Below are 21900 nucleotides of genomic sequence, written 5' to 3' on the forward strand. Positions count from 1 at the left end.
GAAAGAAGTGGGAAAAGCAGACACAACTGCCAGATTTACCCAGAGCGGTCTGTAGGAAACAACCTTCTCAAACCCAGTAAAATAAGATCTTCTCTATTCTACCTGCACTACACATCTCTGTCTGGAGTACTGCAAGATTTTTTTCTCCTTTTTGCTTGAGGTAGCTCACTTCAGCAGAGAGAAAGTAACTCAAATTCAAAATATTTATCCGATAAAGACTGATCTAATAGAAAACTCAGGTTTTACAGATTTTGTCTTGTTAAATAGATCATGAACAACAGTAGATTAGAAGAATATTTAAATAATAAATCCTACGATATGAATTCTTGGGTGCAGATTAGACAAACTCCTTGTGCAAAATATCCATGTTCCTTTTAGTGCAATGAATCCACAGCATTTTCTTAGGCTAAACTGGGATTTTATCACAAGAAAACTCTGGGACAGGAAGAAAAAGTGACCAAGAGAGGTATCTGCAAAAAAAAAATTAAAAAGACCCCTAGACCAGTATGCTGCTTTTCCCATCACAAAACACCATCATGGCACTTACCTGAGAGGAGTTGGCATTGCTCTCCACAAAGGATGGTGTGACATTGCCTGCCACGATCCAGCTGACCAGTGAAGACAGCATACCCTTGTCACAGTGATAGCCCAAAGCATTCTGCACAGAAACAGAAAACATTTGGGGTTTTTTCGTGACCAGGTGATTTAGAAGCTACAGGTGCATCAATCAATCCTCATCCAGGTTCCCTTCCACCTCCTGTTGTTACTTTCCAGCTTCAGCCAGGCACCACTGAAATGCCTGCTTGGATCTTCTATTTCAGTGAAAACATCCTGTTAAAGTGACTGTGTCTGGTTTTTTTCAAGAGAGGAAGCTCCATTTTTGTCCTAAACACTCAATCAAATATTTGAAATGCAAAGAAGACAAACCATAACAGAACTCACATGAATGAAAACTGTGTTCCAAACTGGTTTTAGTAGTAATTATTATCATCATTATCAAAATATCAGACATTTCATTAATCTTTATCCACTCAGAAAAAAAATTTCTTGACCAACTCAGAAAAAAATCAGATAACCTCATCATCACTCATCATCATGACTCGCTGTCCAGAGAAGCTGTGACTGCCTCATCCCTGGAAGTGCTGAAGAACAGTTTGGACAGGGCTCGGAGCAACCTGGGATGGTGGAAAGTGTCCCTGCCCATGGCAGGGGTGCAACTGGATGGGCTGTAAAGGTCCCTCCCAAACGAAACCATCCTAGGATTTCACAGTCATTCTTGCTGCACTTCAGGAAAATATATTCACATCAAAATCCAACTGTGCAACACATGAGCTGACCATTTACTCAACAGCCACACCAAAACACCACAGCAATTTACCTTGTGCTGCTGGTAAAGGAGCTTTTGCACACAGTCCTCTTGGTTGTACTGAAAAGCAGCTTTGCACAAGTCATCCAGCAGGCAGAGCGTGGCCCGATCCCTGTGCCACAGCTGCTGGCTGGTGAGGACCTGCACCCAGAACTCCAGGACTGCAGCTGGCCCCACTCCATTTGGATGGTCACTTAGAAAAATGTGAGTCTGACAAATTAAAGGGTAAAATTGGTCAACAGCTTGCAGCTTTGAGTAAAGCTCAAGAATTTATTGGAAAATTATTTGACTTGCTTGAGGCTGTGGGTTTATCCTAAATTAAATAATTTACAACAACACTCCCTATACCAAAATAAGGACTGCTTTGTCTCAGCCTCCTCCAAACTTCTGCAGATTCTGAAGCCTGGAGAGCAGAGCACCTTGTGTAATCAGCAAAAACACAGATGCCTTAAGCAGGACTCCTGCAGGGGGTCCAGGCTGCTGTTCCTGCAAAGGCCTTCCTGGTCTGTTTCCATTATCCCTCTCTAATGCTAGAGGGCCTTGGGTTTTGACCCCTTTGCACTACTGTTCCCTAACTCAAGAACATTTTTCCATTCCAGAGGCCTCAATTAATGGTAAAAAGGAGAATTTGCAAACATTACTATCTCTGCTGCATTCCTCAAATAACACAAACAAGAAAGCAGTGCTGCATATTACATTTCCTTTTTTAAACAGTTTTGACCCAGTATGGGAAAATGAATTTTCCAAGAAGTCTGAAAGGCAAATATTGTTGTTAATGTCACACACATTGTCAGATTTAGGCAAGTTTAAGCAGGAGCATTTCAGGAAACCAAACCCAGCTACTAATGCTTGATATAGGGTACTCTGTGACTGAACTGCCAAGTTCAGTATCCTTTCTAACCTTTAACTCAGTCAAATAAGCTTGGTTTTAAACACCCTCTCCACCTTTTCTTTTTTAAATAATCTTCTTACCTGTATCATACTATTGAGCAGCTTAACATTTTCTCCATAGTTCACTCCTGTCAAGTGCTGTGTCACTTTATGGGTAACCTGCTGGGTCACTCCTTGAGGGACTCCACTATCCAGATGAAGAAACAGTTCCACATAAGATAGAAACCTAGGGATGTCAACAAATGAAAATATCTTCTACTGCATATTAAATAGAAAGCTGCTTCTAGAGAATTTAAAAACAGCTCAACAGCACCACAGAGGCATACACAGAATCAGCTTGTGCTGATTCACAAGCACAATGCAGATTTAATTGTTCCAGTTCAGCCATATATTGGGCACAGTATGAACATTTCACACTAGCCTGTAATTCAAAGCAGCTCATCAGGACTAAATACAGTCCTTGATCTACATTACCACCCAAATCTTACTCAGGATTTGTTTGGGAGACTGTCAGGAATCTAAACCAAAAGATTACTATTAACTTCCACTGCAACTATGAATAAATTAAGTTTAAAAAAAAGTATAAAATTAAAAAATGAACATATTATGAACATATAATGCTTACTGTTCATTCTTCAGGAGGTAATACTGGCAAGAATAAAACAAGGGTAAAATTTTATCCAGCACATGGACTACTGTTCTCAGATGTCTAGACTGGACTAGTACACCCAAAAGAGGGATCCCCTCAGCACAGAATTTCTCGATGCTGTCAAAAAACAAAACAAAACAAAGCAAAACAAAACAAACAAACAAACAAAAAGAAAAGAAAAACATGTTCACTATCAGCAGAAAGAGAGAAAAGGTGTTGATTTAATTTTTATTAACTGAGATGTCAATACATTCACAACTTTACATTTTATCTTTGAAAATCTAAATTACTAAATACAGAGGTCTTTTCTTCAGCTGTATGAGTCATTCAATTGCTGACAGATTTGATAAGAATTTGCTTCTCAAATATTTACGAATTATCTCCTTCTGTCACAAATTCCTTTCTGGGGATAAGTGTCCCATCTTCCAAAAATCACTGGAGATGCAAGCCTTCATCAAGTTTCTATCACTTTAAAGCTCACTATATCTTGGATACCTCATCTCCCTCTCCAGGGAAAAGAAGAGCCAAAGGCCAAACAGAGAAGGTGCAGAGGAACAGACTAAAGACATTCTTTCATTTTTTATTCCATGCTCAAAATTATGGAAAAACTTCCACTCTCAACCCAAAATACCTTAATATCAGTCTCAAACTACTCCAATTTTTAAAGTATCTATGGCACAATCTTACCACAAAGCAATGGCTTCCTTGGGTAAGGAGAAGAAAGCCCAGATAAATTTTCCTTAAAAGAGTAACATAATATACATAGAAAACAAGTTAGTGAGAATTCTGAATAGCATAGCACATAACCAAAAGGACTACAGACTCAGGGAAAACATTCTGGTGAGAACTGAACAAATTTTGTGCGGCTCTGCACCTCAAACAAGAGCATTTGATTATGTTCAGAAACCTTACCTACAAACCAGCTAAAAGCACTGGTAAAGACTGTGCTGGAACACAGTCATAGCTAAGAGGTTCACTGCTCTTATAATGTTCTTTATTTACCATTCCCAGAGTGAGTGGGTTTTCTCTCCATGCTATTTTCTAAATGCAGTGCTGGCTGCCCTGATAAAAGAAATTATCTAGAAATAATCTAGAACAACACTTTCAGTAAGTGTGGTTCAAAGTTACTCCTGTCCAGAGAAATTACTGTTAACACCCAGTTTCAGTACTATTTCTTAACACTGGACACTAAAATGCAGAAGGCAAAAAAAATACCAGTAGCAAAATAAAAGAAATAGCATGTTGTTTGAAAGAATTTAGGGATAATTTCTTTACAAAATGGATTATTAAGCACTGGAACAGGCTGTCCAGGGAGGCAATGGACTCCCCATCCCTGGAGATGTCCAAGGAATGACGTGGCAGTCAGTGCTCTGGGTTGGGTAACAAAGTGGGGATTGGTCACAGCTTGGACTTGGTGACCTTGGAAGTCTTTTCCAACTTAAATGATTCTGGGATCCTGTGAAACTTTAGTCACAGAATCACAGAAAGCTGGAGTTGGAAAAGACATTGAGTTTATCCAGCCTAAACCCCTCCAAGGCAGGGTCACTCAGTGGAGGAGACAAAGGAAGGAGTCCAGGAGGGTTTGAATGTCTCCAGAGGAGAATCCATGACCTCCCTGGGTAGCTGTTCCAGGGCTCTGCCATCCTCAGCAAAATGAAATTCTTCCTCACAGTGAGGTGAAACTTCTTATGTGCTAGCTGTGGCCATTGCTCATCTGATTGCAGAAACCTGGACTGGACTGAAAAGTCCAGCACCACCCTCTGATGTTGGAGTCTAAGGCATTCCTTTAATTGCCCTGGAGGGTCAGGGACCTAGGCAGTGGGGTCCGGGACCCCGGCCCAGAGCCCAGAGCTCAGAGAGACACTAGATTTAATTTCAGTCCATAGGAGAGGCTTCTTGCACTGCAGAAAGCATTGCAAGCCACAAGAGTGTGAAAAATAGTAGTGTAGTATATCACGGGATGAAAAAAAAGTGGGTTTGGGATTTTTGGCATTGAAGTGAATGGAGCAAGATGGAGAACTTAGGGCATTGTCTCTTTCTTCTTCCTTCTTGTTCCCTCACTCCATTTCTGCAGTGACGTTGGCACAAAGTAGTTAGTGAGGATTGGGTCAGAGTAAAGATGACCTTTTTAGTAATAGTGATAGACATTGGTAAGAAATAGTAAATAAAGAATACGTAGCAATTAGTATAAAAGATAAGGACAGCCCAGAGACAGGAGGAGTCACCAGATGTCCGAGCCGCGGCAAACATCTTTCGGACACTGAGAAAATTGTAAGATAAGAACTAATAAACAAAGCATGTAACCCTGAAGACTCCGTATTTTCCTGTGTTTGGCACAGAGCTTTGCAGAAGGTGAAAACCACCTGAACGCCGGAGAATTTAAGCTCCTGAAAAGGAGCCCCCGACAACTGCCGTCCCTGAGTAAGCAGAAACACTCTGACACCCCTTTGAGATGTTTGTCTGCATTAATGAGATCCCCTCTCAGTCTTCTCCAGACTAACCAGTCCCAGCTTCCCGTAAGAGATGACAAGCTGCTCGATCCCTTGCATCACAAGTCCTTCACCCTTTAAATAGGCACAAAAGATGTTAATAACCCTCAGCTCAGCATTAGCGAGGCTGCTCAGTCTCTGGGGCCATCCACCCAAGGCAAACACCCAAAAAGCCCTCACCTGTGGCCCAGGGTGGTCATTGCCAGTGCCAGGAAGCAGCCAATGGGGATGTTTGCCTTCACAGCCTTGAGCAGGGGGTGCAGCGTGACTGACTCAGCTGTGTCCAGTGCGCTGTCACACACCGGCACAGCCAGACCACTCTCCTGCACCCCACGGTCATTCCTGTGCAGCTTCAGCCTCAAAATCAAACTCCATGCCCACTGATTGAAGGAAGTCTCCGGTGTTTCCCCGTAGCGAACGATGCTGGCCAGGTAGGAGACCTGGAACAGAGCAGCAGGTGCAGGAATGAGAGGAAGCAAAGCCATGACACAGCACGTGGGGCACTGGTCTGGGGCTTGGTCCATGGAAGGGGAACTGGATGATCTTTGGGGTCCCTTCCAACCCAAACCTTATACGATTAGACCAACAGTAATTACTTTTCAGACATACCCTGTAGTTTATCTAAACACTCTTCCTATGGCCCCAATTTCTACCTCCCTCTCCTTCGTCCCACCCCTTTAGGTAAAGGCTATCAACTTACATTGCCTGCGTAAATTTTTCCAAGCTAGATGCTGACCTCAAATTAAATTTTAATTTTAATACTGGGGGAAAAAAAAGCCAGACACAACATTTAATAATGTTTAAAACATTTAAGACTGCTTAAATGTGAAAGGAAAGGAAAGTGAAAGGAAACAGAAAAATCTATGCAAAAATATTATCTGTCAACAAAAAGCCTAAAACCTGGCAGCCTCTCCTTAGAAAAAAGCCTGTATGTGGACAGGCAGAGTCATGGGTGTACGTGTCCACTGTCACAAAGACCATGTCTAGATCACAAGGAATTATAAATCTCCAGGGAAAAAAATTGTAAATGTTCTAACAGAACAGTGTAAATTGCAGAGCTGGAGGGCAACAAAGATATTTCATCCTCTCTGAGTAGGGGTACAAGAACCTAAGCACTATTTTCTCTCAAATTCCAGTTATAGGTTCATGCAAGTCAGGACAGATTCACCAGCAAAAGCGGTAACTAACGCTAACATCAGCTTACAAAACAGAATTCATCTGGCTGAAACAAGACAACACACCATGGTTAAGTAGTGCAGAGGAGCAACTCAGAAAAGTCAGAACAGAGGAAAAATACCAAGAACATTCAGAGTATGGGAAGAAAAGGCTGGAGGGAAAAAAGTAGAAAAGGAGCAGAAAACATCATACAAAAAATACTGAGAAGACAAAGCCCAGCACAATGCTAAACCACCGAATAAATAAATATAAGTATATTGGACTAAATATCCAAAACAGGAATTTCTTAAACCTTCATGTTTCTATTCTTCCATTTGCATTCTGTGACTTGGAGCTACCCCCTCCTGAGTCTAGTGTGCTGTAAAATCAATTTAATAAATGTCTGTGATGTGTTCAGGTCACACAACACTGCACACTGCTGGAAAGCTCCAAAAGGAATACTTGAGTCTTCAAATAAAATAAGAGCTGGGGTGAGTTCTCTTCTGCTCACCACTAACGAGAAATAGCCTTGCATTAGCAAGTACTGTCTACCTCTGCATGAGTAAAGGAGGACTCATGTTTCATAAACACTGTTCATAAAACCTCCAAGTTTGGGTCAAAATTAAAATGTCTATTTCAAGATAGATGGAGACAGACTGTTTATAAAAGCATGGATTGACAGGTCAAGTGGGAATGGCTTCAAACTGAAAGAGAGTAGATTTAGGTCAGGTATTAGGAAGAAATTCTTCCCTATGAGGATGGTGAGGCCTTGGCACAGGGTGGCCAGAGCCACTGTGGCTGCCCCTGGATCCACTGGAAGTGTCCAAGGCCAGGGTGGAAGGAGCTTGGAGCAACCTGGGGTAGTGGAAGGTGTCTCTGCCCAAGACTGGGGGTGGGACTGGATGATCTTTAAGGTCCCTTCTATCCAAACCATTCTATGATTCTGTGGTTCTTACAGAAATGTTCAAGAGAAGCCTAACACTATTTTCAAATAGCTCTCTGGATGCAGACAACACTGAGTGTTGGTATGTAATGAAATTTTAGTTAGACAAAGAACAGCTTTAAAAAGAACAAAACAAAACAAAAACAAAACAAAAAAAAAAAGAGAGAGAGAGAAAACAAGGTCTTGCCCTGCAGCTTTTCCCATTTATAGCCATCCATAAGTCATTCTTCGTAAGTAAGAAGAAAGGATACCTGTTTTATGCTTTCAGAAAGCAGCCCAGCATATGGTTTTTGGGAGAGATATTTCTGATATGCTTCCAGGACCATCAATGCAACTTCAGAGTGGACAGCTGGATCTAGGTGAAGAGTATTCTGCTAAAAATAGCAGAATTTGTCAGAACACAAAACCTTGAGTCATTTCAGAGGTCTCTACTACTGTACATTCAGCTGCACTACAGAGAAATAAATCCTAACATTTTCTGGCTGTTCAAATTAATTATTGCAATATCTAGGCAAAAATCTTGCCCAGTGAAAAACATTCAGCTCAATATTAAAGAGTACTAGGCTCACACTGGGCAATACAAAATCCAACAACTAGATTATTTCTTTAAAAAGCATCATAATATTCACTTTCCATGTGCATTTTATGAGCATATGATAATTAATCCAGAAGTCCTTAGATTTTAAATTACATAGTATAGACACTTGAACTCTTGCCTTTAAAAACAAAACCAAATCCCATCATCATGGTTTTGTGTATGTAAACACGGCAACTCCTCTATCAATTGCCACATTAAAGAGCCATTTTTCCCCATATCAAAGGATACAGCCATAGCATTGCTATTGCACAGCAAAGAATTCTATTAATTTTCCCCAACATTCATTTTTCTTCACATATCCAAAAGAAACAGGGAGAAAAAACAAGTCAATATTCATGCACAACCATCAGCATGGCAAAGGGAAGAGTTCAGGATGACCAAATGCACTGAATGCAATACTAAACTAAATCCCTGAACACAGACAACACTATTCCCTAATCTACTTCTCTTTTTCTCTGAAACAGCATTCATCCTCAATTATAACTTGAACTCATGGAGCTCCTGAAGCAACCCATTATTATGGAATAATTCCTGATCATTTACATGATGCTCAGGGGTTTGAAATGTATCATTTCAATCATTACTTTTCTTGCACTGTGAAAAACATACCAGCATGCAAACTGCAGTCACACCAGTCTCCTACACATTTTTTGGAAGATTCCTCTATTTCTGCAGCCAAAAGCATTTTAATCATGTGACAAAAAATTGTTCTGTCAGCTACTTCCTCGTTTAGAAAAGAAAAAAAAAATCGCTGCTTAAATATCTCTTTTAAACTCAGGTGCAACACTGTAAAAAAGCAGCACAGGCAAGTCCTCAGGCAGAGCGCTGTAAAATTATTATGAAATTCCCATTTTGTGCCATTAGGTGTACAGCCATAATATAAAAGCATGCAATTAACTGTTTTCAACTTCTGCTCTACTCCCAGGTTGAGTTAAACTTTTTCTCTGAAAAAGTGAAGAGGTTCAAGGCTCCTGTTTTCAATACCCACATGGTCACCAAATCCCCAGTTCAGCCCTTCCAAGATAATGCAAGCCAGTTTATTCTCGACTGTCGTCAGGCTGTAATTTAACAACCAGTCACGGATCAGGGCTATCTCAGATGAACAAGGCTTCCACAGGTACAGGGGCAGTTCTTTGAACAGATATAAAGAAACCTTTGAGGAGAAAGAGCAAAAAGTGCAAATCAGTACTCAGCACACAACAATAATCAGCACTGTGCCCTGCTATCTGAAAGGGAGGTATGACCAAAAACCTCACAGATAAGTCTTTAACACATCCATTCATACCAAGCCATGTCTTATCACATAACCTGGTATGGCCTCTAGGTTTAACTGGGAGTCTGATTTAAATTATCTAAATTATAGACATCAGCACTTACCATCCCCACTTTCTCAATGGTCTCTCTAATCCGATCCAGCAGTATTGAAATAATCTGAGTGTGGACGCTGGCAATGGCTCCCAAGAGTTCTCGACCAACCTTGGAAAATGTCTCTCTTGTGGAAAGACTAACATAGGACACCTGAGAAGATGAGCAGGGAGAAGTAACTGCATCTGGCTGACCTCCACTACCACAGAAATACATTTTCTTTTGGAAAATATATGACTGAATTGCTCTTGGCCATCTTAGACAAAGTTGATAAACGCCCATATGAAAAGTGAAATTGACTGCCCTAAGAGACCAGGAAAGTTCTATGTCACAGTGCCAAAAAATGTCCAAAACTAAACACAGGAACAACACAGCCACGCTAAAAAAATCCCACCAAAAACAACAGAAAAGACACCACATAAGGAATTCCAGAGCTGCAAGTTAGGCCTGCATAAGAAAAATAAAACAAAATAAGCGTATTTTTGTTTATTTGCTTCATTCTGGCTTTGCCTACAGAAAAGCTATTATTTTTCCAAGAAAATAACAAGTATTTCAGGCAATTTTAATTCAGTACTTTTTTAAAAAGTAGCATTTTTTAATTCTATGGTAGAACAAACAAGAGAAGCCATGAAAGTTTCAACCCACCCCTGTTAGAAATAAAAATAGCATTTTTTTCCTTCTCCTGAATGGACCAGTAAGACTACTCACTTCATATATCTCCAAAACAACAATTTTGATAAAATCCTCATCAACATCAGCCCGTTTGGTTTGTGCCATCTGAGCAAATGTGGTGAGCAGACAGATTTCTTCTGAGCAGTTCATTGATTGGAGATACTTTTCAAACTGTGCAAGGTGCTCTGGATCTAGGAAAAAAAGCCAAGTGAAAGAAACATGATAAAAGTGCAATAGGACATACATTAGCAGCATTTATACACTTATTCATTCAAATCCCAGAGAAGCAATCTGTGGAGATCATTCCATGCCAGCTACAAATAAAAATTTTCAAAGTATCTAGCCTCAGGTCTTGATTATGCCATAAAGAAAGGCTAGTTTTAGTTTCCCAAATACAATACAAGAAAACAAACTGGATGCACTTGTGCGGAGTCTATCTCTGAAAACAGAGAATTGAACCTGCACAAGCAGGAAGGCTAAGAGATGCTTTCACTCAAATTCAAGGCAGGTTTCCTCTTTAAAACCAAAAGAGATATTGCCAAAAGCAAAAAAAAATTCCATTTCTCATGATTCCTCCTTACAAACAGGAAGGTAAGGATACAAAGGAACCTGTACAGGGCTTTAATTTTTTTTTTTTTTTTTTTTTTTTTTTTTTTTTTTTTTTTTTTTTTTTTTTTTCCAAATAGCTTTAAATAGAGTCTGTGAGGCAAAACAAGCACTGAAAGCAGCATTTGAGCTGCAGAAAGTTCTGGAGAGTGATCTTCTTTCTCTGAACCTCAACATGCCAGCAGACACTGTTTACAGTGACCTTACCATAGGAGCTGAATATACAGAAAAAGCACCCATTGTGCATTCAAATACCTACTCTGAATACGCATATGCTCAGCGTGCTTCTGATCAAACACTTGCACTTAGGTTACATTCTATTTTAAGGACTTTCAAGAATTTTGCAACTCTACTCCAACCTGAGAAGGTCAGGCTTGTACAGGCAAAACAGCTCATGGAACAGCATGCTAGAGGATTGTGCAATTTAAGAAAACAGTTTCTTCCAAACAGGAAGAGAAACTACACTGCTGATAGATAGAGCAGGCAAATGGGGTGCCTCATCCATTCATCTCCATTTCCTAACGCTATTTTTTATCCTTACAGTAGAAGTTACAGACAACTGTGTTTCCCCTTGTACTTCGGAGTTTTTCTAAGATGATGCAGAAGGACATTAGAAATGACCACATCATTATTGTATCTAAATGCACAACAGAGTGACCCACAGTGAGGGGTCAGCTGTGGGCTCCACACCAACCTCAAACCCACACCAAGCCATAGCCAGGGACTGAAGAAGGGAACAAGGATTAAGGGAAGCACAGAGACTCCACCTAAATCCTGTCATCTCATAGTGGAGAAACATCATCTTCACCATCCACTTGCTACTTGACCCTATACCTTTCCTATAATCACACTACAATTCAAGTTCAAGGGACTCTAAAAATCACTGACTTCTCAAATCTTGATACTGGTAGCAATGAAACCGTGACCACAAATTAAATCATAGCATCCTTGGAATAAAGGGATTTTAAATATTATCCTGTTTCAAATCCCTCCCATGGGCAGGGATGCCACTCACTAGAACAGCAAGTATGCTCCTGATGCCTTAGGATTTTACCTTTTATATTTTTCATTTATTTGTGATCTGCTATTCTTTGGCGTATAACTCTAAACTCCATATACAGTGTTAGCTGCTGCTTTCCCATTTTGGTCAGACAATTCCTCTCTAGGCCTGGGAATCAACCTCACTGTCTCAGGCCCTGAGAAATGTAAACAAAAGTGAGTTGGGGGGAAGCAAACTGGGGGTAAATTACTTCATTACCTGAAGCTGTAATTGGAAGATTGACCCCAATATGCAAATGGACCAAACTTATAAAAGTATGAAAACCTGAGACCCATTGTCCATTTTTGGGTGTAGCCCCTGGGTGGCTTTGTCTGCCCCAAATGTACCTGAAGGCCCTTCAATAAATATACCTGCTTTTTATTCCCTTAATTTTACCTGGCCTCTTTTTAGGTAGTTCCAAAAAGGCATTACTCCCACCCCTATGGATTTGACGCCTAAAGCTTCCATCAGTTACCAAGGTTTGCTTCCACCTGTAGATTCACCACCCTTTTCTCATGCTTAACTTGGGAGAGAAACTCATTAAAAAAGGCTCTCTCCCAAGAGAATGTTAATGCCATGGTCTTCCAGGGTATGAATTATAAGAAATTAAGCATTAATTTGTTAAGTGACAGTTAAAAGAAAGTACTTCAGAAGAAGGATTTTCACTGAAAGAATGGTTGATATTCCCAGTCTAGATACTGGTGAAAAACTATGCTGACATATGTTATGCTGACAGAACTCACTGAGGAGAATGAAGAGGACAAAGAAATCCTACATCAGCATACCAGGGACTTTGAAATATAAGACAGCTAGAAGCAAAATAATGCCTCAAAAAGATAATTATACCAAAAAAAGAAAAAAAAAAAAAAAAATCTGTGTTTGTTACCACAACCTGTAATAGATACAGTAAAAATTTTCTAGGAAAACCAAAAGTACAGACATTCTACTGAAACAGTGTAACAGTTACTGTTTTGGTTGGCAAGCACTTATCAGATCAGCACTTCATCAAGTGCACACAACTACAATCTCGGTACCTCTCTCCCTGTGTAAATCCCCTTAAATGTTAGCTGAGCTTGCACAGAGTCAAGAAACCCAGTAACCTCTCAGAATCACCATTTTCCCCTGCTTCTCCATCAAGACTTGGCAGGTGGGGTTACAGCTACCTGGGATACCAGCCAGCTGAGAAGTAAAACTGACAAAAACGAGATGATCTCTCCCTGAAGACAGCAAAGAAGCTGTAAAGTAGGGAGAAGTAAACCGTTTGTTTACCTGTCCCCTTGTCAATCAAGTCCTAAAATATTATCCATGAATGCAGCAGCAGAGGGAAACTAGCATTCCATCTGGCCTCTAAATAGCTCTGCTATGGCTGAAGACACCATGTTCACTGTGGAGATCAACATGGGACACAAGTCAAGAGGAAATAAAAATAAAACGCACCACTTAGGATAAGAAATGCCTGAACAGAAGGCTTGAGATAAAGGAAACATAGCTGGGGATGATAAGCAAGCAGACTCTCGCAATATGAGTTACTGAAGCCAAATTTGGCAAGTTTAGTGGGGGAAAAAAAGGAGGACTCTAAAAATACATTATTTATAGAACTATAAGTACTATAAACATATATGGGTTTATATATTTATATACAAATATATATTTGTATATTCATATATATAACCTATTTATAACTATAAAAACTATAAATAACAGCAGCTCAACAGTCAGCTCGTTGCAAAAAAATAAACGAACAAACAAAAAACAACCAAAATATGCCACAGCAACCCTAAGTGATACAGAAGTCTGTACTTTAGGATTTTGTTGGGGGGGGTTAAGTTTTCCTGTGGAATTTTCCCCCCCACCCCATAAGTTGCTAGGAGACTAAATACTGATAGTTAAAGGGTGCTGAACCCGGACAAAGGAAGCTGATCACTTCGTTTTTGGGGGAGGGAAAAGGCTCCCGGGAGCTGAGGGTGGGGGGCTGGCTGCTCTCGGATTTCTGGGGAGGACGGTCAGGCGACGGGTAGCTGCCTGGAATCCACCGTTAACGGAGGAATCTGGTCCTGGGAATTCTATCATCTGTTGGAGCGCCCAGGAATTCGGAGTTTCTTCGCTGTCCTGCTGGATTTTGGGGTCAGCCCAGGTCCAGCCGCTGCGGGTTCTCCGGCACTGCCAGCTCTGCCTGCCAGGGCACCCCCTGCCTGCCGAGGACAATCCACCGCTTCCAGCCATCAGCGCCGGGGTTTACACCGCTTGCCCCTCGGAGTTCTTGGTTCTGTTTTACTATTATTATAATTGCTGTTGTTGTTTGTCTGTCCTGTTATAGTTACTAGTAAAGGACTGCTATTCCTTCCCCCATAGCTCTGACTGAAAAGTTTTTTTTAATCTTCCAAATTATAATAACATGGAGGGAAGGATTTGAATTCCCCACTCCTAGAGAGGCCTGCCTCTCCCTAGCAGATACGTGTCTTTTCAAACCAGGACAGATTTAAACCCCTCTCTCCAAATACTTTTGAAGCTCAAGATAGGAAGACACATAAGAACACACAAGAGGTACCTCCTGCATATCACTCTTGTAGCTCTGAGGGCAGACACAGAGAAAACTAGGACAGTAAATCTATCAATTGCTGTTAAAATTACAGTCTGGCCAAGCAGGTACTGGAAAACCATGAACTGCCCAAGACATTTCTGCGGCCATGCTCTCAAGGGTGCATTTAATAATGCAACCTGCAAAGATTTAAACCCACAGCTGATGCAGCAGCAGCTGAAGGATTAGAAATTGTTTCTGTGCGGGGGAATTTTACCTTTGAGTCTTTGCTTGTAGTCAGCAGGTTGAAGAGCAGAGCAGAGCTGCTCCAGGTGCTCATTCTCAGCACAGTGCATGACAAAGAAGAGCCTCCAAAGCGTGTTGCTGGACAAGGTTCCATATGGCATCTCAGACATGAACAGCCAGACTCCCAACCTGTTAGATTTGAAGAGGCAGTTAGGAACAGTTCCACCCTCGTAAACCCCAACATTTGGAAAGCAGACATCTTTGGCCCACACCTCTGCTATGTAACAGAATTAGCAATGTGAGGACATGTACTAGCACCTCAGATTCTGAATTCATTCAGAACTGCCCAAGATTTCAGAGCTTCTGTCAGTTGTTACGATTCATGGCCTAATTCCTCTCCACCTTAATGCTACCAATGCACTGAAAAATCCTACTTATTTCAGTCTTGTTTAAACCTTTCAGTATTTAAAGTTACTCCAAATCCCAGTTTCAAGTATTCAACTCCTTCAAAACCAAACAAGTGAAGGGATTACTTACCTTTTTGCCTTCAGAACATGCAGAACAGCTCTAAAAAACAGCTCATCAAACTCCAGTTGCAATTTTTCCACAGAGTAGGGGTGTTCTACTGATCCATATTGTTTATTGCTACTAACATACTGGGCCCAGTGGTCACTCACATGACACAGAGTCATCCTACAGAGCAGAACAAACAAGTCAAAGAAGGATCATTAAGTATGTCACCACCACAGGAAAACACAGACAAGGGCAACGAGATCAGTGTCTAGCCACAAGAGACATGTCCAACATTTTGCCCTCTGGGTTCCAGAGGTTTCTATATAAATTTCATCAGCCAAATTTCTGTGTTCTCCTTTCTTGGTTTTACAAGCAAAGAAGGCATAATATTCTGTTATACCAAATTAGTTTGTGCGTGACCTTTGGAGCCTTAAAGTAACTGAGCAAAACTTACCTGAGAACTGTTTGGATGGGGTTTGGGTTTTCTTGGTTGTTTGATGGTTGGTTCTGGGGTTTTTTTAGCAGCTCTGAACATCAAATATATGTATAAAACAGATTCAATCACACCACAGAGAAAAAATTTCTCTTACTTGATGAGCTGACCAATTCTCTTCACAAACTGTCGGTACCGTGCTCTGTTAAATGTTTCTAATCCCACAGAAAGAAGTTCCACTAAAGAGTTTGCAAAGGCAAAAATCTTCATCATCTTCTGGGGAGATGTTTTTTCAGGAAAATATGCACCTAAGATGGAGACGCATAAATAAGAGTAAAAAAAAAAAAAAAGAGTGTGAATTACGGATTTTTAACTAACTTAAGAAGCACTCAAAACAACAATTCACCATATTATGAGCCGAAATGTATGCTTTGTTTATGAAATGAACAATAAATACCTGCTAAGTACGAAAGCACAAATAAACTATGCAGGTAGTAAAGACCTCTGGCAAGCAATTTCCTTCATGTACTTGTCCAGAGATTTGGGGCGGGGGGGCAATCAGAGAACATCAGTAACATTACAATTAAGAGGCAAGGGGAAAAATAGTTCTGAAACCATTTTTGGGAGTTAAGTGACAACCAAATTCAAACTAAGAAAAAAGACTCTAATGTTTAGCATGCATATTGCTATGAGATTTTATTTATCCCATACATGTCATATAGTTCCATCTCATCTCTTTAACCTGTGAGCTGATGCACAGGTTCATTATTATTTTTCTCCAAGAGTTTCATAATACAGTAGCATTCTTGGTAGTGGCAATCATTAGTATGATTAGAATAAAAAAAATTAAGAATAACTCTATAGCAGCTAATTTACCTTCAGACGTAAACCCGAGGAACTGCTGAAACAGTTCATGAAACGGGAACTGTGACAACAAAGCAATCAAGTCATCTTCCAAGAGTAGAATCCAGCTTGTTTCAGGATCCTCATCCTACAGACAAATAAAGGTGCTGTCAGTAGCTTTACAGTAAAACTAATTGTAACGTTCTAAAGGGCTTCACTATTTTACTAATCATACTTTTGTTAGGAGTAACTGAAATATTTGAATTCCCTCTGCTAATACTCACTACTGGAGGCTCCACTCTCTACAGTTATACCAGAGAGATAAAAGGAGACTAAAACAGAAGTGAAATCAAATCATGCTTCTTAACTTAACAAGTCAGATTTTCTTCATCCATTTCACAGAGATCAATGAGCTTGAAGAAAAGCATAAAGGACAAAACAATGACAAACAAAAAAGTCATCTGCTGTACCTCTTCTCCTCCTTCATCTACCAGAGTCCAGTTCCCAGATTCCTTTCCAGAAGAAGAGGAACTTTTCCTTTCACTTGGTTTCATATGGCACATGAAGTCCACACGATTTCTGGTTTAGAGTGAAAAATCAAGTGTAAAAAACTAGAAAATAAAAAATTCTGAATTCAGTAATCTTTCAGTTAAGGGAAAATATTAAAAAGCCTAGATGCAAGAGCAAGAAATTAGCAAGTAAATCAGAAAGATGCCTGGAAGGAAAGCCCTGGAGGCGCTGGTGCCAGGACAGGAGCCCAGGAGTGCCCAGGTGGGCAAGAGGCCGATGGCCCCTGGGCTGTCCCAGCCATGGTGTGACACAGCCCCAGGGCAGGGCCCGTCCCCTGGGCTGGCACTGCTGAGGCACCTCCAGTGCTGGGGACAGCTCTGGGCTCCTCAGGACGAGAGAGACATGGAGGGGCTGCAGCGTGTCCAGGGAAGGGAACGGAGCTGTGGAAGGGGCTGGAGCCCCGGGAGCGGCTGAGGGGGCTGGGAAAGGGGCTCAGGCTGGAGAAAAGGAGGCTCGGGGGGGACTTCTGGCTCTGCACAACTCCTGACAGGAGGGGACAGACGGAGGGTCGGGCTCTGCTCCCAAGTTAAAAGTGATGGGACCGAAAAGAGCCTCAAGTTGCACTAGAGGAGGTTTGGGTTAGATATTGGGGAAATTTTTTTCATGGAAACTGAGTCAGGCACTGCAACAGATTGTTCAGGGCAGTGGTGGAGTCAACATCTCTGGAAGCATTCAGAAAGCTTGTGGATGTGGCATCAGAGGACATGGTTCAGCAGTGGACACAGAAGTTCCGAGTTAAGGGTTGGACTCAACAGTGTTAAAGGTGTTTCCCAACCTAAACAATCCTGTGATTGTAAATTACTCTAGGATAACCTGGTTCTTGACAAGCAGGGGCTGTAACAGACAAGCCTCAGCTCTTATACCAATAAAAGCAGACCCTGTGGAGGCTCTGAGTTCTGGTATCAACATTCAGAGCAGCACCCCAGACACATTAAGACAGCCCTTGTTCCAAACACAAGTATCAAAAGGCACTGGCAACACACATTCCCCCAGGATACACTGGTTCCCCCAGGCAGTTCTAGAAAGGAAATGTAAAAATAAACCCTCTAAAATAACAGCTTTCAATAAGCAAGACTGTCACTTAACTCAGACCCAAACTACCAACATCACAGTGACAATCCTAAATACCAGGAGTTTGATGTTTTGACCTCAAAATTTGAACAGAGAGAGAGGCAAGTTATGTATTTTGTCTGGAGAACATACCCATTTAGGCATGACTAATTTCATTAACTTGCTTCTACAAGCACCACATTCCTACCAGATTTTAAAAATTTTTTTTTAAAAAAAAGGATGAAAAATATATCAAGAAGTCTAATCAGTGCATACACCAGCTTAACACTTTTACTCAAGGGATTCTGTTGCAGAGACAGTATGAAAAACAGGCCATGGTGCAAAGCAAGAAATATTTCAGAAGCCACAGTAACAAAACCTGTGGGTCTGTCAGTCTTCACAAGCTATTTCACAGCTGAAAGAAAGATGCATCATACTGTGCACAGCACAAGGAGGTACTGCCAAGACTGAATTTTGAGATGAATGAATAAAAAGAGTTTGAATTAAACTGTGAATCTATTTGTGCCTGCTTTTATGACTTTCCTGCAATGAATCTTCAGAGTTTTAAAAGTAGATTGTGTGTTGTGTTTTTCACTCTTAAATAATCAGAACGTATTTATAAAAGCAAGTTCATACTTACTTGACAGGAGACATAAGTAAGGCAAGAGATTGCATGAAATGAAAGACACCCGATGGGTTACCCAAGACTCTGATCTGAAATTAAATGCAAAAATCTAAGCAAATCTAAATAAGCAAAGGGCAAATTATTCTTAGCAGAGAAATTCACATTTCTCACTAGCTTTTCGTTAAGACTTAAAAGAATCCATAAAAGACAGCACCCCCCTGGACAAAGTATTGCCTTGACAAAATAATGTGACTTTTCCAAAAGAATAACTTAGAAGAATTAAAGGAGCCGGGGTTAGAGGGGGGAAAGAAGATCAAAAGCTACATGAAAAAAAACAATAACCTCTCTCTTTGTGCCACATGTAGGTCTGGGCACCACAGGTAATTCAGATACTGAGCACAGGGAAAGATGAAATCCTACCACGCTAGGTTAATTAACTCAATGATATCAAGGGTCTTTCCCAAGCTAATTTATTCTATTCTATAGTTCTACTCTATTGTTCGCCCTTCCTGTTAGTGTAATTGAAGCCTTTTTTCCTCTGACTAGATTTCCAACATTTTCTCCTCTTAGAAGAGCAAATATGTTCTTCGAAAGAACACCCTGGTGCCTTTGGATACCCGCACTCCCTCTGACCTAGACAAAGTGAACCCTTTCCTTTGTCCCTTAACTTTCCAGGGAAACCAGTCCTGCTTCAATGTATAGGATATAAAGAAATCTGTTCCTCCTGATCCCTTACACAACACAGAGCTGACTCCAATCTCACTTTTTATACACAACCACTGCTTCAAGTCTAAATACACTTTCCACTTTTTGGAGAGCACCCCCAAAACCTGGTGCATAAGGCCCTGACCCCCCTTCATGGAATCTCTCCAGTCAAGAGTGAAGTGTGTTCCCCTGCTAACCTGCACACGGCTGGCCTAACCCGGTAAAATGTATTCCCTGACAAACCCCTCACTGCCACTGTGATTCCACACACCTGGAAAGGCAATGTGGGTCATGAGGGATTAAGCAGGCACAACACACTCTCCTCTCCTACCCACGCCACTCCCACTCCAACCTGCTGACAGTGAAGAATTAAACATTCACACCTGAATGAATGGACAAGCCCACTCGCTGATGCCAGCTGGACACCGAAGGATGTGGTTGAAGAGGAAGAGATGGTCACCTGGACAGCCAATTCTCTGCAGCACAGACACCTAGACAGAAGTATATTGATATCAAGTAAATAATTTTGAAGTTCATTTCCTTACAGTCTTCATAACTAGAGTAACACTCCTCATTTCTTTTCTTAACACTTTCTAGCAAACCTGAATTTTGAGAGCATGTTACAAGATAAGAATATTTAAAATCTGTTTCCTTGCCTTATGAGCCCCAAACCATTTTCTTTGGCATAATTACTTTTTCAACAACTGCATTAGAATCTAATTTATTTAGAAATTGACAAGAACAAAAGTTTCTCCAACATGACAAGTTCTGAACAGTTCTAATTTCAAACTAAGGAAAAGCACAATGAGTATTATTAAATTCACTGCGAGCAGTGTTGGCTGCTCAGGTGCCAGTCCTCACTAATGCTGCTTGACTTTATCAAGGGAATCAATTCTAAAGATCTGCTAAGCGATTCTGTTCCTCAAGTAGGACAAACGCCACCAAAAAAACCACTGCCCATCGGACAGGGAGCGAAACAGCAACACTTCCAGAAATTATTCCCAAATTCATCCTGTGTGTTGGATCAGATATATCCATGTCTACACCCTCCTCACCAGTCTCTGCAGCCACATGAGAAGGTCACTGTGAAACTGAGTGTCTTCAATAACCCTTCGAGTGAAGCTGAAAAGGACACTGATACATTCCTTCAAGTGGCTCAAGTCTGTGGAGAGATTTTCTGACTGCTTTGAAACTGTAAATTAAAAACAGAATTAATGAAGCTTTGACAAGAAGTAGCAGCATGAACAATGGGTTTGGGGCCGTATATAAAACTTCTCTCCGTATCTGCGGACACCAAGGTATTTCAACACAACTGCCTGCTAAATCTGACAGAAAAGAATACTTATTTAATCTTATAATTAAGGTCTGGACACTAATTATAAGAAGAATATACTATGGTTACTCTCACAAAAGGCTTTCCCTCAACATCAGCTTTGTAAGAACCACTATTTACTACACATATAAGCTATCTGGAAGTTTATAATAAAAACTCCCAGATACTGGGAGGCACGAACTCAAACAAAGCACTTAGGATGAAAATCAAAAAGATAATTCTAAATATTAAGAGCTTAAGACTTCAAATGGCCTTGCAAGAGGAAATAAAGCAGGAAAAATATCCAGCTCATTTGGGAATTGGGAAAAAGAACGGTACTAGATATTGCCTTGGACAACAAAAGATTGGGAATTTGGATGTCCCATCCACACAGTGTTTCTGTACAGTAATCAGTGTCAGTCTGCAGCTCAGACAGCAGAAGTCACTCCTGCATTCAGCTTTCACTGTCCAGGTGATAAAGTCAAGGGAATTGGACATTTTCCTATGAGAAAAAAGTTTCATTGATCTCTACATAAAATCAACAGGTTTTTGTAACAGAGAAGAAACACTCCAGTAGACAAATTCCACCCCAAGAGTCCAAACCTGCAGCTGCACAAGCTGCTAGGCACCGTGACTAGGACTTAGAGCAGTCCAGACCAGCAAACACACCTTGTTCTTGCTGCTGCAGGGCCACAGATCTCAGCAGGGATGAGCTGCTGAGCAACCTGTAAACATAGGACTCCACTTGCAAGCGGGACAGCACCGAAGTGTAGGAATGCAGAGCCAGGGTCTGGTGCACGTGCTCTGCTTTGGCCTCAAACAGCTTCTTCAGCTCCCCAAGCACGCTCTCGTTCAGCTCCACTGTCTGGTAGCAGTGGTGACCTGTCACCTTGCACTGATCTGCACACATACCCTGAAAAGAGAGCAAATATTTTATGTCAGCAGTTCTGACATTTTGTTGGGTCACTCTAACAGAATTCAATTGTGATATAACCCTCTCCTAAACAGATTCAAGGCTTTCATAAAAGGAGACATTTCATAAATGGAAAAGACAAACATTTGGACATATCCTATGCGCTTTTCAGAGCTACTGATTACTGAAGATTCACATCCTTGACTCCTGAAGAAAAAATATTTTACAAACCCTCAGTAACTCAGGTTTAGAAACAGCCAGATGTTACTTGACTGCAGCACTGAGAGACGTGAACAAAACCAGGTGTCTCAATCCCAGTGAGTGCACCTGTTTCTTAGTTTATAGATTTCCATAGATAATTGGATCTGCTATTTTAAAGCTGAAAGATTCACAGGAACA

The 21900-nt window shown here is 40.9% G+C and overlaps 1 protein-coding gene across 6 annotated transcripts in view; it reads right to left on the minus strand.

Annotated features, from left to right (window-relative positions):
- The window catches only part of EPG5 (ectopic P-granules 5 autophagy tethering factor), a 56056-nt gene that overhangs the window by 27286 nt on the left and 6870 nt on the right, over positions 1–21900 (minus strand). For 2 of the 6 annotated variants that reach the window (XM_058424063.1, XM_040089819.1), the window contains exons 3-20: positions 21258–21501; positions 20332–20468; positions 19660–19767; positions 18587–18660; positions 16797–16905; positions 16360–16474; positions 15641–15791; positions 15075–15230; positions 14569–14726; positions 10165–10319; positions 9469–9609; positions 9080–9244; positions 7745–7864; positions 5576–5835; positions 2883–3023; positions 2339–2483; positions 1379–1576; positions 548–658 (exon numbers count right to left, since the gene is read on the minus strand). In XM_058424063.1, coding sequence (XP_058280046.1) covers positions 548–658; positions 1379–1576; positions 2339–2483; positions 2883–3023; positions 5576–5835; positions 7745–7864; positions 9080–9244; positions 9469–9609; positions 10165–10319; positions 14569–14726; positions 15075–15230; positions 15641–15791; positions 16360–16474; positions 16797–16905; positions 18587–18660; positions 19660–19767; positions 20332–20468; positions 21258–21501 — 2688 coding nt within the window. Of the gene's footprint in view, positions 1–547; positions 659–1378; positions 1577–2338; positions 2484–2882; positions 3024–5575; positions 5836–7744; positions 7868–9079; positions 9245–9468; positions 9610–10164; positions 10320–14568; positions 14727–15074; positions 15231–15640; positions 15792–16359; positions 16475–16796; positions 16906–18586; positions 18661–19659; positions 19768–20331; positions 20469–21257; positions 21502–21900 lie in introns of all 6 variants that reach the window. The other 4 variants (XM_040089820.1, XM_040089818.1, XM_040089821.1 and 1 more) reach the window with 3 other exon arrangements.

The sequence above is a fragment of the Hirundo rustica genome, chromosome Z (genome assembly GCF_015227805.2).
Source record: "Hirundo rustica isolate bHirRus1 chromosome Z, bHirRus1.pri.v3, whole genome shotgun sequence".
Classification (NCBI taxonomy): domain Eukaryota; kingdom Metazoa; phylum Chordata; class Aves; order Passeriformes; family Hirundinidae; genus Hirundo; species Hirundo rustica.